Below are 14,015 nucleotides of genomic sequence, written 5' to 3' on the forward strand. Positions count from 1 at the left end.
TCCTGCACACCGCCGAAGATCGTCCTACCCAGTGAACCACGTATCGTATAAGAATGTGTGCCAAAAATCTCATATTCATACGTCAAAAATCAGAATCGCACAATATGCCAAATCAAAACGAATAAATGTTAACACAAATTGTATATAATCCTCCACTACGATTCATTGTCGACAAACTTTGTTGACAACAAACCATGCCGTAAATAGTATAATCTAGAATCGCGTCAAGTTGTATGAACTGACAGATCATATATCAATGCAAACTAGCATCAAATGAAATCGCAATAACTTAGCGAAATTTACCACCCGATGTTAGTATCTTCTGGCGGTGGGCTGCAAAGAACAACAAAGCGTGTGTGTTGTAGAGCAAACTTCCTTTCATATTGGCAAATAATCACTCCTTAATCATGAAGCGGTATGTGGTGTAGTGGTATGGTACTGGGTTAGGGATCCAAAGGTCTGGTATTCGAGTCTCGCTGGAAACTTTTTTTTTTATTTTTATCGGAATTTTGTGGCATCGTATTGCTGACCATGGAAAGTCTGAAAAAGTCGTGGGAAGTGCTATATGGCCTCCACTTTCGTGTGTATATAGCGTTTTCATGCATTTTATACGAGTGATTTGATTCATATAGAATGATGTATAGCAAAAAATATACCAGCCAAAATGTTTACTGGGTAAGCACCCGACGTTCGAAGACTCCAAGTGCTTGCAGGTCCTCCTCGAGAATCGTCCACGTTTCATGCCCGTAGAGGACTACCGGCCTTATGAGCGTTTTGTACATGGTACATTTGGTGCGGGCGTGAATCTTTTTTGACCGCAGCTTCTTCTGGAGGCCATAGTAGGCCCGACTTCCACTGATGATGCGCCTCCGTATTTCACGGCTAACGTTATTGTCAGCCGTCAGCAAGGATCCAAGGTAGACGAACTCGTCGACCACCTCGAAAGTATCCCCGTCTATCGTAACACTGCTACCTAGGCGAGCCCTGTCGCGCTCGGCCCCACCAGCTAGCATGTACTTTGTCTTGGCCGCATTCACCACCAGTCCAACTTTTGCTGCCTCGCGTTTCAGGCGTTCAGTTCTAATGAACTTGATTATAGTAATCACGTGAGTGAACTCGAAATTATAGTTGTAAGGTATAAAGAATGAATAAATCCAACGGTTCGATCTCTTGTATCGTGACTTTCAAGTGAGTTGGACGTTTTATTTAAACCTCTCCGAAGATTAGTTTCTGGATATAAAAAGTACTAAGCTTTATCTCAGTTGAGACGTCATGCCACGGAAAAGAAGAAGACATCAATTGTTATGCTCTTTATGAAATTAAGAACATTCAAATTAAAAACAAAAAAAATCTAAAATTAAGACTTCTAAATGTTCAATACCTCATTATTCAATCAGATGTTTTTCAATATTTGTGGATGGGCATTATAACTGCCCACATCGGCAGCACTGCTCGCCACGCTGATGACGAAACACGCGCAAGAGAGCATAAAACCGGTCCGTTACTCGCCCATCCGCTCATTCAGTCTCGAACAAGCAATTTAGTGCGACGTGTAAAAGTTAATATCATTCATCCCACAGTGAGCTAGAGAACTACAATATGGAATACAAAGTGACACCACCGGCGGTTCTCCGGGAGCCTCTTGTTACTCCGAACAAACTACTGATGGGTCCAGGCCCATCGAATGCCCCGCAACGGGTGCTGGATGCCATGTCGCGGCCAATTCTTGGACATCTTCACCCGGAGACGCTTAAAATTATGGACGACATCAAAGAAGGTGTTCGGTATCTGTTCCAGACGAACAACATTGCCACCTTCTGTCTCAGTGCGTCCGGTCACGGTGGCATGGAAGCGACCCTGTGCAATCTGCTCGAGGATGGCGATGTGATTCTGATCGGTCATACCGGTCACTGGGGTGACCGTTCGGCTGATATGGCCACTCGATATGGTGCCGATGTGCGAGTCGTAAAATCCAAAGTAGGACAATCGCTTAGCTTGGACGAAATTCGGGATGCCCTGTTGATCCACAAGCCATCGGTGCTGTTCCTGACCCAGGGCGATTCCTCCACGGGGGTTCTGCAAGGATTGGAAGGAGTAGGCGCACTATGCCATCAACACAATTGCCTGCTGATTGTGGACACGGTTGCCTCGCTTGGAGGGGCACCGATGTTCATGGACCGCTGGGAGATCGACGCCATGTACACCGGGTCGCAGAAAGTGCTTGGGGCGCCACCCGGTATCACACCGGTTTCATTCAGCCATAGAGCCGTGTAAGTATCATCGACGTGTCGCGTCGTAGCTGGTCCGGAGATTGTGCGGTGTTATCTTGTCTCAAGAAGAGAAGGTACGCGCGCATTGAATTGGGGGGTCTTATCAAAAGTGAATGCGGTGAGGTTTGATTGCTTCCACTGTGGATTGGTACAAACAATTTTCGTTGATACACTCTGGGAGCAATCAGTGTTTTCGTCTGCATTTTTTTTTTCGCGTTGTTATTCAAGAGATAGCGCATTTGAATGGTTGGGATGCGTAAACAATGCCTGATTTTAGTGCATTCTAATCTCCTATTGACTTTGAAACTTCTGAAAGTTGATAGTCATAATGCCATTTATTAAAATTTGAAGCTATCGACAAGACATTAAAAAACATACCTGTGCTTAAATTGATATTTTTATGATATCTTCAAATTGGGTCCTGATAACGCCTAAAAATTGACATGAGGTCGTCTATGTACCGATATAGTCAGCCGTTGGCATGGGGACTTTTCTGTCCAAATCGGTTAACCAGAGCAAGACTAGAGGACTTGTAGTATTATATTTCGGGATGTTTTTCCTACGCCAGCCGTACAGGAAGTGTGCTGGCGGGAACGTGATCTTATACTCTACAAAACTCTCCCAAACCACTGATTTTAAACTGAAGGGATAAGATCTGTTTGTTGAAATCGAGGGATAAGAGTTCAGCCGAAATTGAAGGTGTAGACCATTTCAAAATTCGTATCCTTCAGACTAAGTTTAAATTTCTGAATGTGTGGGTTTTTTTTGGGTATATTAGATATTGAAATTCTTGCTACGCAATTTCAGCGACTTGGAAATAAGTAGCGTAATGTACTGTACTGGGGAAGCCACGTGATTTTCGCGAAATTCAAGCCTACTACTATTACCATTCCCAGCACTGTATATGAGCACCCTAAATCCGTTCTTATATCCGTGAACAGCAGGCGTGAACTCGTCAACATGCAAAAATACACCGTGAACTAGATCATGCATACGAGAACATTTTTTTGACAGTTCACGTTTTCCAGAACGCTTTTTTGAGCGTGTAGTTTTGATTGCAAAAAAATCCCATATAATCTACAAATTCAATTTTTTGTTACTACATTTGAATGTTATTAGTATTTATGAACACTCCGTGCAAGAAGATATAATTTTTTAAGAACATTCCAACAGTTAAACATCATCATTCTGAAATGATGAAATTTAAAAGAGCCATTCGGGGTAATATGGGAAGTTTTTTTGAACATCATTTATTAATTTTTCTTTAAGTTTTGAACACTGAGTTATAACATTCCTATTGCTCCATTTCCTCATCAGCTTTGGGGTTGCATGTTATTTCAGATGAAATCTCAAGAATTTATGCAGTTTTCAAGAGGTGCTCATTCTACCCCATTGGCCAAACTGCCCCGACTACCCCTACATGATAACTCAATATAGAATATACTAGTGGTTCCCAACCTTCTTAAAGCTACGACAACTTTCGGGAATCTACAATCATCTGCGGACCACTAAAAATAGATGTTCTTGAAATCAATGTTTCTGAATACCTGCTGTAGATCCCAGTATGATGATTGTGCAAAAGTTCAAAACATGTTTTTGTTTAAATACCTACGAACTAAAATTAACACATTGGTTTTCAAATCAGAGATATGAACAAATCAATTATGTATGTTTTTAAGGGGTGAAACCTTATCCTCTGAAGCTTATCCTCTGCAGCCGACTCTTGGTCTGCGCGCCACAGGAGCTGCAATTCTACCATAATGTGAGTGACACCCGTTGTTACTACATTCAAGCACTCGGCATCCGCGCACATTCTCTCTATTATATTGTGCATGTATCGAGCATCATCTCTCACAATTTATGAATGTTCTAAACTATACAAGGTGCCAATGTCCTGACAAAAACTGCATCAGGTGGATGTTCACTTCCCTATGGTTTCTTTTATATCTGTCTAACACATTTGGTATTAGCCGATGGGTTTATCAACCTTTAGTGGAGTTATTCCATTCCTGCTGCCAACCTCTGAGCGTTGTCTCTTTACACGCGTTGGGGACTCCTGGGGAACCTTGTTAGTTGAACATCTTCCTCGATGATGAGCGGGATGGGCGTCATCCCGGCTATGATACACACGGCCTCTTTATATGCCGTTTGGTATGCACCTGCTAATCTTAAGCACATGATCCTATATGTACATGCTTTCCAACCGCCTTCGATTTCTGCTCGTTCTAAGCGCTTTTGACAAAATTGGTCCTCCATACCTTAGTATGGATAGCGCCACGCTGGCCAGGAGCTTGTGTTTGCTGGCAATTACAGCAGAGCTGTTAGACATCATCATCGAAAGCGCCGCTATAGCCGTCGATGCCCTTTTTACAGGCATATTCAACGTGGCTAACGAAGCTGAGCTCGTCATCGATCATTACCCCAAGATGCCTAAGGGATCGCTTGGACTATATGGTGCAATCACCTACCGAGATAAGAGCCCGTTGCTCGGACTTGGGGCTGTTGAACAACACCACCTCAGTCTTGTGATGGGCCAATTATAGATATATAGTGCGCTAATATCAACTCTACTTCCTCCATCGATTCGCCATATACCATTGATATCGTCGGCGAAGCCAACAATCTTAACACCCGTAGGAGGGGCAGCCTCAGTACGTCATCGTACATCGCATTCCATAACAGTAGGCCCAGGATTGAACTTTGAGGTACTCCCGTGGTAATTCGAACGCTTTTCCGCCCCTCCTTTGACATACACTAGAATCCTACCATAAAAATAGCTTTCTAGAAGCTTACACAACTGCACCGGTACCTTGAGGCGGTGAAGTGCGTGGGCTATCGCTTCTCAGCTTGCGATGTTGAACAGATTCTTCACATCCAGAGCTCCTTTTATGCTCGAATGCCACCTCAGGTGTCTGAACGACCGACTGGATAGCGTCCAGAGTAGATTTACCTTCCCTGAATTCAAACTGGTTGTTGGACAGGCCGTCCGCACCTTCTGTATACGGTACTAGCCTGTTGAGGATCAACCTCTCCAATAACTTGCCCGTCATATCTACTCAGTAGACAGATAGGGCTATATGCCGACGGGCCACCTGGTGGTTTCCCCGCCTTTGGTAGTAGCACCAATTTCTGTTGCTTCCATACATTCGGGAAGATTCCTTGATCTATGCAGCATTGCATCGTGGTTCTGAACATGTCCAAATCCGAATTTACTGTCGCTTTTAAGGCTACATTTGGGATACTATCGGGTCCCGGTGCCGTGTTTGACGCGAATGATCTCACGACTTCTGTAAGCTCTTCGATCGTCACCCTCGCCACTTCTTCTCCTTCATCTGCCGCTAACGGCGCTGGGGGTCATGGGCTTGCGGGAAAAGTACATCGATCGCAGCAACTCGGGCGTCTTCTCTTGGGGCTCTGTGGCACCTTTGATCTTAGCCATTACCACTCTGTAGGCGTCACCCCACGGACTCGAATTGGCACTCTCGCATAGAGTATCAAAGCATGCCCGTTTTCGACTCTTGATTTCTTTTTAAAGAGCCAACTTTGCCTCTCTGAATGCTGCACCGCGTTCTTCTCTTTGTGCTTCTGTGCGTGCGCGTTGCATTCTTCGTCTAGCCCGAAGGTAGAATGCTCGAAGATTTGCAATTGATTCGCACCACCAGTACACCGGCGGCCTGTTCTCTCTAGGAGGGGCTTTTTTCGGCATGGAAGCATCACACGCTCGTGATATCACAGCAACTAGCTCTTCACCGTTTAGGTCCGAAGTGTTCCGTTCGCGCCTCTGGGCTTCAATGAATACTTCGCCGTCGAAGCGCACTGTTTTCCAACATCGGACTTGGGTCGAGTTATATCGCACTACTATTCGTCCGCCTGGTATTATACTATAGCGAATCGATTGATGATCGCTATGAGTATAATCGTCATCAATGGGCCCGTTCATGGTACCTATAAGGTTAGGACTACATAACGTCACGTCGCTAATCGATTCAACACCATTTCTGCGGGATGTAGTCACTGTTCCCACATTTGCCAGCTCTACATTCAATGCGGCCATGGAATTTAACAATAGTTGACCTCTTTGGTTGGTGCAGTGGCTACCCCATCCCACTGCCCATGCATTGAAGTCACCAGCAGTCTTCCCAAACGAACACCGAACACGTTGGTTCAGGCGGTTTCGGTACTCTCCCTGTACTCTGTTTTCGTGTGCAAACCGAAACGCTCGAAACTGAACCTAAACCCAAACATGTGTAAAGTGAACATCGGTGCAAACGCCGGTTCAAAAACCGGTCCATTTGTACCTCGATTGCAACCGCGGTTCAAATTTTGGTGCAAATCTTCGGTTGCATCCGAGGTTCAGAACGATGACACAAACGGAGAGACAGAAAATTGTTGATATCCACGCTGATCAATTTCTACTTATCGTGTCTTGTTGTTTGATATAGTAAAATCCATGTTTTTTTCATAAATTTACCACTGAATGTTATTCAAAGTATTGATCTCAATTGATCTGCTTAAATAAAACATTTATTCAAACCTCAAGGGTCTTGCAATTTAAACCAAAAAGTTCCATACATGATGGTAGAAATTTATCCGTGTGGATTTCAACTGTTCTCTGTCTGCCTGCTTTGTGCCATTATTTGAACCCAAGTTTGAACCAAAGTTTGATCCGAAGTACACATGTACCGGGTTCGGTTTGATATACTGGTACAGAGACGAAGCGCGTTTGTGGTTCAACACAAGTTGCAAGGTTCAAACCAAAGTTGCACATCGGTTCGGTTCATGGAAAGCTGGTGACCTATCACTACCGGCTGCCGAATAGCTAGTTCGGCTATCATCCTGTCGATCATGTGTGATAATTCCTCAATCTACCATCTTGGGGCGCATAACAACTGCAATAGAACACGCCGTTAATTTTTGCTATCGCATAACACCTTAAACGTCATTTGAGATAGAGACTACTTCTTGGATTGGGTATCGTCCTGTCGTCCCTATAGCTGCTAGCTGTTGAGATCTATACGCCACCCAGTTCCCGTTGTTGGCTGGTATGCGGTATGGGTTCGACAGTAACGTCACATCGGCCTTCGTTTCCGACACTGACTACCAAAGCAGCTGCTAAGCTGCATCACAGTGGTATTAATTCAACTGTGTTACTTTCGTTTTGTCTGCTTTGATACAGAACCATTGCATTTGCACGACTTATGGCCCCGAAACACTTGAAACAAACTTCAGGAGGCTGTTTTTCTCTTTGTTAGCCTCTGCAACTGGCCGCCTTATCGCCGCCACCTGGGTGCTCTTTCTAAGGTGGATGGCCTTACTGCACGGCTGCCCAACGCATGGTCCGCGGGCCGCATCCGGCCCGCGACCTTATTTTGTGCGACCCGCGGAGGGTTCGAAGATTCTTTTCATATTTGGCCCGTTGACTTTTCTACCAACCGAATAATTTTAGAATGGTAACTATTTAATTTGTTTCTTAATCATCTTAGTAATCAATTTTATGAATGATTAAATTCAAAATCTCAAATTCTGGATGTTTCAATAATTTTTCTACCATGACTTCCTTCGAAATAAAAAAAAATGCAGCCTGAACTAAACTTATGAACAAAAGGCTAAATTTTCGTACATAATTTCACTGGATTATAAACTAACATTCTCTAAGAATCCTGAAAAAATATCAACAACTGGGACGCAGAATCCTTGACAGGATTATAAAAAAAAGACTTTTCACAAAATCTTCAATAAGACTTTTTAAGAATTCTGGACACGACTTTCATGGATAACAATGGCAAGATTTTTACAGAACTTTCAGCAGGATTTCATAGATTACTAGCCAGAATTTTCAACAAATTTAATACGTATTATTTTGGAAATCCTTGGCATGATTACAATATAACGCTATATTAGTAGAGCAATAAGCGAATTTATAATAAAATTTTGAGCAGGTTTCTTAATAAATACTTTTTAGCATTCTCAAAGATTTGAGTGAAATTTAGAAGGAATCCTAGGCACGATTCTTGTAAAATTCTGGACATTCTGACCAAGATTTTTGTAAAAGCTTGATCAGGATTTTAGTTCATTTTGGGTCATGCTAATAATACTAGGTCAGATTTTGACAGAACTCAGAGTATGATTTTTATAGAATCTTGAATATTTTTCTCACAGGATCCTTAATTTTTGGGGTAGATTCCTCAAAATATTATGAACAATTCTCGCATAACTTGAGATTACGCCCTAAAAGCCATTGGTAACCGAGTGTGTAGCTCCTCGTTTCTAAGCAAATTAATGGACCTGGATGAAAACTATCACCACTGGGAGATAGAGGTGGTTCTCCTCTTCATCGTAGCATTATTAAATAACGTGTAAATCCATTCTTTTACTCGGTAGCAACAAGATACACACTCGGTTACTAATGGCTTTTAGGGCGAGATCACAAGTTATGCGAGAATTGATGAATAATTTTGAAAGGAATTCTCACAATATTCATCAGGATACTTAACAGCTATTATCTGATTTTTTATGTCTTCAAATGAAATTTACTTCATTCACTGTTTTTTGTCAGATTTTATGAACTTTATTTAATGAATTTTGTATGACTTCAAGCGAATATTTGTGCGTTTAAAAATGTGGCCCGCGACACAAAATTGTTTCTGTGATTTGGCCAGAGGTTCAAAAAGGTTGGGCGGACCTGCCTTACTGGCTACGTTACACTACTCTTTGAGGGCAGTCGAGACCTCCGCTGCATCAGTGAGCTCATCCATATTTTTACACAGGAGAGTCACTTCTGCAATCCCGGTCAACCAGTCAGTGAATTTCGATAGCGATCGATATAGATTCGTTTTGAACCGTTAGCTATCGCCATCGTTGGTCAAAGATCTATAAAGAATTATGAAGACTGGTTGGTCGGGATCAGGGATCTTACATCAACCTCGTCGCCAATTACTTCCTCCGCTAGTCGCTTATAGGCTGCACCTTTTTGCTTTGTGTTCTTCGGTTAAGATTAGGATCATTTCACCAATCCTAGTCTGCCTTATGCTTCGCACATCTGTGCCCAATGGCGTGCTTCGCATCGCCTTCAGAACCTAGGCGCAGTGTTGTGAAAAACTCAATTTCTCACAACTCACGGTTGAGATTTTTCATGCGTGAGTTGTCAATCACGCAACTTAGCAGTCAAAAAATCATGGATGAGTTGGCTCACATTTTCGACTCATTGTCTCGTATTTCCACAGTTCACTCACACACGGCAATAATTTGTTGTTAGTCTGGTAAAATTATAGTAATCCTTTCTAACGTAAACAACAACATTCGGGTTTCACGAGTTTTTGCCGGGTTTTGCGACTGCATCATTTTTTACGGTTTGAGTTGATTGAGTTGATTTTGCATTAAAATCTCTAGCGTGATATTTGCGAAACAGATCGCTAATGTGTTTGTTCTCACGGGAGAGCGTTTGATTGAGATTTGAGTGTGATTCTATCAACACTGCCTAGGCGTATTTCGTCTCCTCCGTTTTGATAACGACGGCCTCACCTGAGTTCCTACGTTTCGCTGTTTTCGGTTTAGGATTGGTCGCCGTTTCCGTTTTTTCCTTGTTTTCTTCTTTTCGACTCGTACCCATGCGTTGCTATTGCTTTGCGCCCGTGGTTCCTGTGGAAGCACTGTTTCGGTTTGGGCTATCTCGCGGCTCTTTTTCTTGCCTTTCGTGGCCTTAGACGTGGTATTGATTTCTCCACTGTTACCATGTCCTCTTGATCGCGGAGCTCGGCTCGTTCCAGCTTTTCCGCACTGGAGAACATCCGTTTAGGACATTTTTCCCTGAGAAAACATGTGTCTTTTCGCCACGTATTCATCCTCGGAAAGTCCCCTTTTTCGCATTGCGTATTGAATAATATCATCTGATATATTCGCGTTTCCTGTGAAGGAATACACTTCAGTCTAGCACGATTTAGTATCTTTTTTGCCAGACTAGTTTTCAAGTCGTTGGTGATATTGCTTTTGCTCTTAACAAACTCGATGATGACATCGAGTTGCTCAGCAGCTACGTGCATTTTCGAGAGTTACTCCCTATTGCGGTCCATGGCCTCGATTAGTCCCGGGCCATTAATCACCTCACTTGTTGCACTGGAGCGGCCAGCGCCTGCCCGTCTTACCCTAATGTAAAAATCTCCAAAATATTGTTATTGAATGCTTTGGTTTTCAATTACATTGGTTTTGCAATTTCTGTGATTCGCCCTTCCGTGATTGGGCCTATTGTGGTAAACCCCCGTATACATGATTTCGATACTTCAATAGTTGCGCGGATCAGTCTAATCAGCTTCGGAAAGCCATGGACATAATTTGCCAACAAAAACTTGTTTTTATTCATTGAATCGTATGCAGCTTTGAAATCTTATGGCAGATGATGAGTTCGCAAGATTCTAGGATTTGTCGCACTTGATTTGTGCAGACTAAATTCGCATTTATTTAGAATATTTTGTGCATTCAATTTTACCATGGCGCCATTTGTATAGTAAAAATTATTATATCATGGTTAAAAACTTGCAGCAGACCAGAATCGAACCGAGGATCTGGCGATTGTCAAGCACGAACGCTAGCCGCTCGGCTATCGACGCGGTTGGATTGAGAGGGAACAAAACGCAAATAAAAAGCGTTCATGATAGCTCAATCGTGGTTGGAATAGTAAATTTAAAAACACGTTCATGGTTCTCATTACTGCAACGCTTGTTTCAGTGTACAGACTCTTCAAACGATCTCAATTTTTAGAACATTTTTTTTTTTGATAAATTTCCGCATTCCAGTAGATGTCTTTTCTTGTACAAAGAGCAAATAACAGCATCTAATGTACTAGTAAGCAGTTGTTCTCCTTCCAATATTTTTGAATTGATATGGCGAATGAGTTCGTGCAGCTGCTCACATCCGTTTTTGAGAATCTCGTCCTTGACAGCAGCCTTGTTGATCTTCAGCTTTTTGATAGCCTTCTTGACTTCATCTTGACATCATAAGAGCATTCATAGCATGCTCGATTATAATTCCCAGATCCACTTCAGTTTTCTTTGTTCAGCAATGTCTCGAAGTGTTTTTTAAGGCCACCATTATTTTTTAACCTGTCAGTAAGTTTTTCGTTATCCTTACAATGGCGAGAGACGGCGCAGTTTTTATCTGCACACCAATGAAAGTTTCGTAAAATCGTCACATATCATTCTGTCCAATAGCTTCTAGCATGCGCTAAACAATTTGAACTTTTCTTCGGATGGGCGCGGTCGACGGATCCTGAAGAGCAAAATAGGCTCGACGCTGGCCTGCCACTAGCTTTTTCCTCTGATTTTCCATTACGGCGTTAAAGTTATTCACCAGTTGCGTGACATTTGAAAAACCATACGCCCGATGGATGTAGTCATCGTCGATTTCCGGTTTCTGCATATCTGTCTGCAGTTTCTTCCCAGTTTTTTCCTTCTCGACTTCCAAAGGCTCTTCAAGTATTTCTTCTTCAATAACTTCCACAATGTCGTCCTCGGTGACGATCAATTCCTCTTCCACAGCTACCGCTTCTTTTGCTTTGGTGATTACAGCGTACGTAGTTTTCCTCGTTGGACATCCTATTCATCTTTCCGTATGGTTGAAACGCTAGCGAAACGTCTCCAGTATTCAATATTGCGACCTGCAACTTCCATGCAAACTTTCACTGTTTTCCCGGATGCATATTGGACATTTTTTGGTTCCGAATTTACCCGCAAAGCCTCTAACATTGCGGATTCAGACTTAAACTTGATGCATATGCTACGATTCTCCGTTACCTTGTAGACGGTTTCCACATCGGACACATCAGTTTGTAACTGCTTCACAAACTCGGCAATGTCAAGCCACGACGGCCGGGGGGCATTAGTCGAGCAATCCAGCAGAGCTAACCAACAGTCACGTACGCTATTTACAACAGACAGCGAGCAACTGCCTCATTCGTCTTCTTCTAGCACTTCTCGTCGAAGAAGACGTTGCTGGATACATGCCAAAGGTTTGTTTTTGATCAGACCTAACCTACTCGTAATAAAAAGGTCACGTGGTTTTAAAACATCCACAAATGATGTTCGAAGACATTGATTTGTGAGAACAACTCGCTTGATTTTATGATGAAGGTCGTTGATTATGCATACTAAATTTCACATTTATAAAGATTTCTAACGTCCACTTTTCAAATATTTTCTTACAGAGAACGCTACAAGCGCCGCAACACCAAAGTCAAAGTGTACTACTGGGATATGTCCCTCGTCGGTGACTATTGGGGCTGCTTCGGAAGACCCAGAATGTATGTATAAAACATTTCCATTCATCAAACCTTTTCCTAAGTTGAAACATTTTGCCACCTTCCTAACTTTAGCTACCATCACACCATCTCCTCCACGCTACTTTACGGCCTGCGAGAAGCCATTGCCATGGCCTGTGAAGAGGGCCTACCGGCGTTGATTGCCCGCCACGAGGACTGCGCCAAGCGGTTGTACCGCGGACTGCAAGATGCTGGTTTTGAACTGTACGCGGATCCCAAGGATCGCCTGTCGACGGTGACGACCATCAAGGTACCGCAGGGCGTGGATTGGCTCAAGGCCGCCCAGTACGCCATGAAGACGTGAGTTGAGCGAGACTTCAATCAGGTCTTGGAATTGAAACTTGATATTTTCTTTCAGGTATTTGGTGGAAATCAGCGGAGGTTTAGGGCCCACAGCCGGGCAGGTGTTCCGAATTGGTTTGATGGGACAGAACGCTACCACCGAACGGGTGGATCGAGTTCTTCAAGTCTTCCAGGAAGCGGTCGCGGCCGTGAAACCGGACGTCCAGGTTAAGGGCAAAATGTAATTAGAAATTAGGAATAATATAGTTTTACTTACCCCATTCTCGGATCGCAAGTTGATTTCGATCGAACCCTCCACCGGTAGAACGTAGCTGTTGGGTGCCTGCTTTTTGAACTCTCCGTTCAGATAGATCAGTTCGGATTCCAGCTGCATGCCAACGTCTAGTTCCAGAGTGAACCCGACTTCGATGTATTGTGGCATCAGGATATTATTCGGTTCTACGATGTTCTGCTCGTTGGTTGTATAGTTCTTGATTCGCACTTGGCAGCCCAGTTGATTGATGAACAAGCACCATGGGGCGATACTCAGCATAAGACAGCAAGATAGTTCATGTGCTGCCGAACAGTGATACAGTGGGAGGGTTGCTTCTTGGATGGAGTTCTCACGCTTCCAGCGGAGTTCGTCCTCTCGGGAGCAAGGCCAATTCAGGGTGTGGTTCTTTTGTAGCATTTCAATGGCGCTTTCAACCGTTTTGAACCGATCCGGAACTTGGAAGAATGATCGCCCGTCGATCAACCGATACGACAGTAGGGCCTTTCGCTTGTCTTCTCCGTGAAGGGCGTTGAAGCTATAGGAATGAATTACTCATAAATATCTAGGATAGAAAGTATTGATTCAAATAAATAGTGCTAGCAGCTTATTCTGTACCGTTAACAAAATGCAATTTTAATGACCTAGCTAAATAATAAGGTATTTCGACGTTTATTTTCAAGGTAAACGTTTTAAATTATATAAAGCGATTAGTCAAAAATAATTAAACAAATTCCTTATTATGGACAAACAAAAATCAACTGAATCATGTTTTTTAGTTTATAAATGTTACAATGAATCATGTTTTGAACTTTCAGTTTTCTATATTGAATATAAAAACGATTAATGATCACAATGCGGAACAGATTGTTCAGAATAAGGC

General features: G+C 43.0%; 2 protein-coding genes across 2 annotated transcripts in view; one reads left to right on the forward strand and one right to left on the reverse strand.

The window, feature by feature from the left end:
- The window catches only part of LOC5573435 (vacuolar protein sorting-associated protein 13B), a 66,280-nt gene that overhangs the window by 26,604 nt on the left and 25,661 nt on the right, over positions 1-14,015 (reverse strand). Inside the window, exon 5 of the mRNA XM_021837917.1 lies at positions 13,139-13,670. Coding sequence (XP_021693609.1) covers positions 13,139-13,670 — 532 coding nt within the window. The remainder of the gene's footprint in view (positions 1-13,138; positions 13,671-14,015) is intronic.
- On the forward strand, positions 1,506-13,144 carry LOC5573438 (serine--pyruvate aminotransferase, mitochondrial). The gene is made up of 4 exons (XM_001660825.2): positions 1,506-2,270; positions 12,466-12,561; positions 12,634-12,879; positions 12,938-13,144. The coding sequence occupies exons 1-4, from the start codon at positions 1,600-1,602 to the stop codon at positions 13,104-13,106; spliced, it is 1,182 nt and encodes a 393-aa protein (XP_001660875.1). The 5' UTR covers positions 1,506-1,599; the 3' UTR covers positions 13,107-13,144.

This window comes from Aedes aegypti, chromosome 1 (assembly GCF_002204515.2).
Source record: "Aedes aegypti strain LVP_AGWG chromosome 1, AaegL5.0 Primary Assembly, whole genome shotgun sequence".
Classification (NCBI taxonomy): domain Eukaryota; kingdom Metazoa; phylum Arthropoda; class Insecta; order Diptera; family Culicidae; genus Aedes; species Aedes aegypti.

Bases quoted from the DNA above. Each gene is read 5' to 3' on its own strand.
- LOC5573438 (XM_001660825.2), top strand. From the start codon at position 1,600: ATGGAATACAAAGTGACACCACCGGCGGTTCTCCGGGAGCCTCTTGTT. The intron at 2,271-12,465 runs GTAAGTATCATC...ATTTTCTTACAG, and splicing joins TCATTCAGCCATAGAGCCGT to AGAACGCTACAAGCGCCGCA. The intron at 12,880-12,937 runs GTGAGTTGAGCG...ATTTTCTTTCAG, and splicing joins GCCCAGTACGCCATGAAGAC to GTATTTGGTGGAAATCAGCG.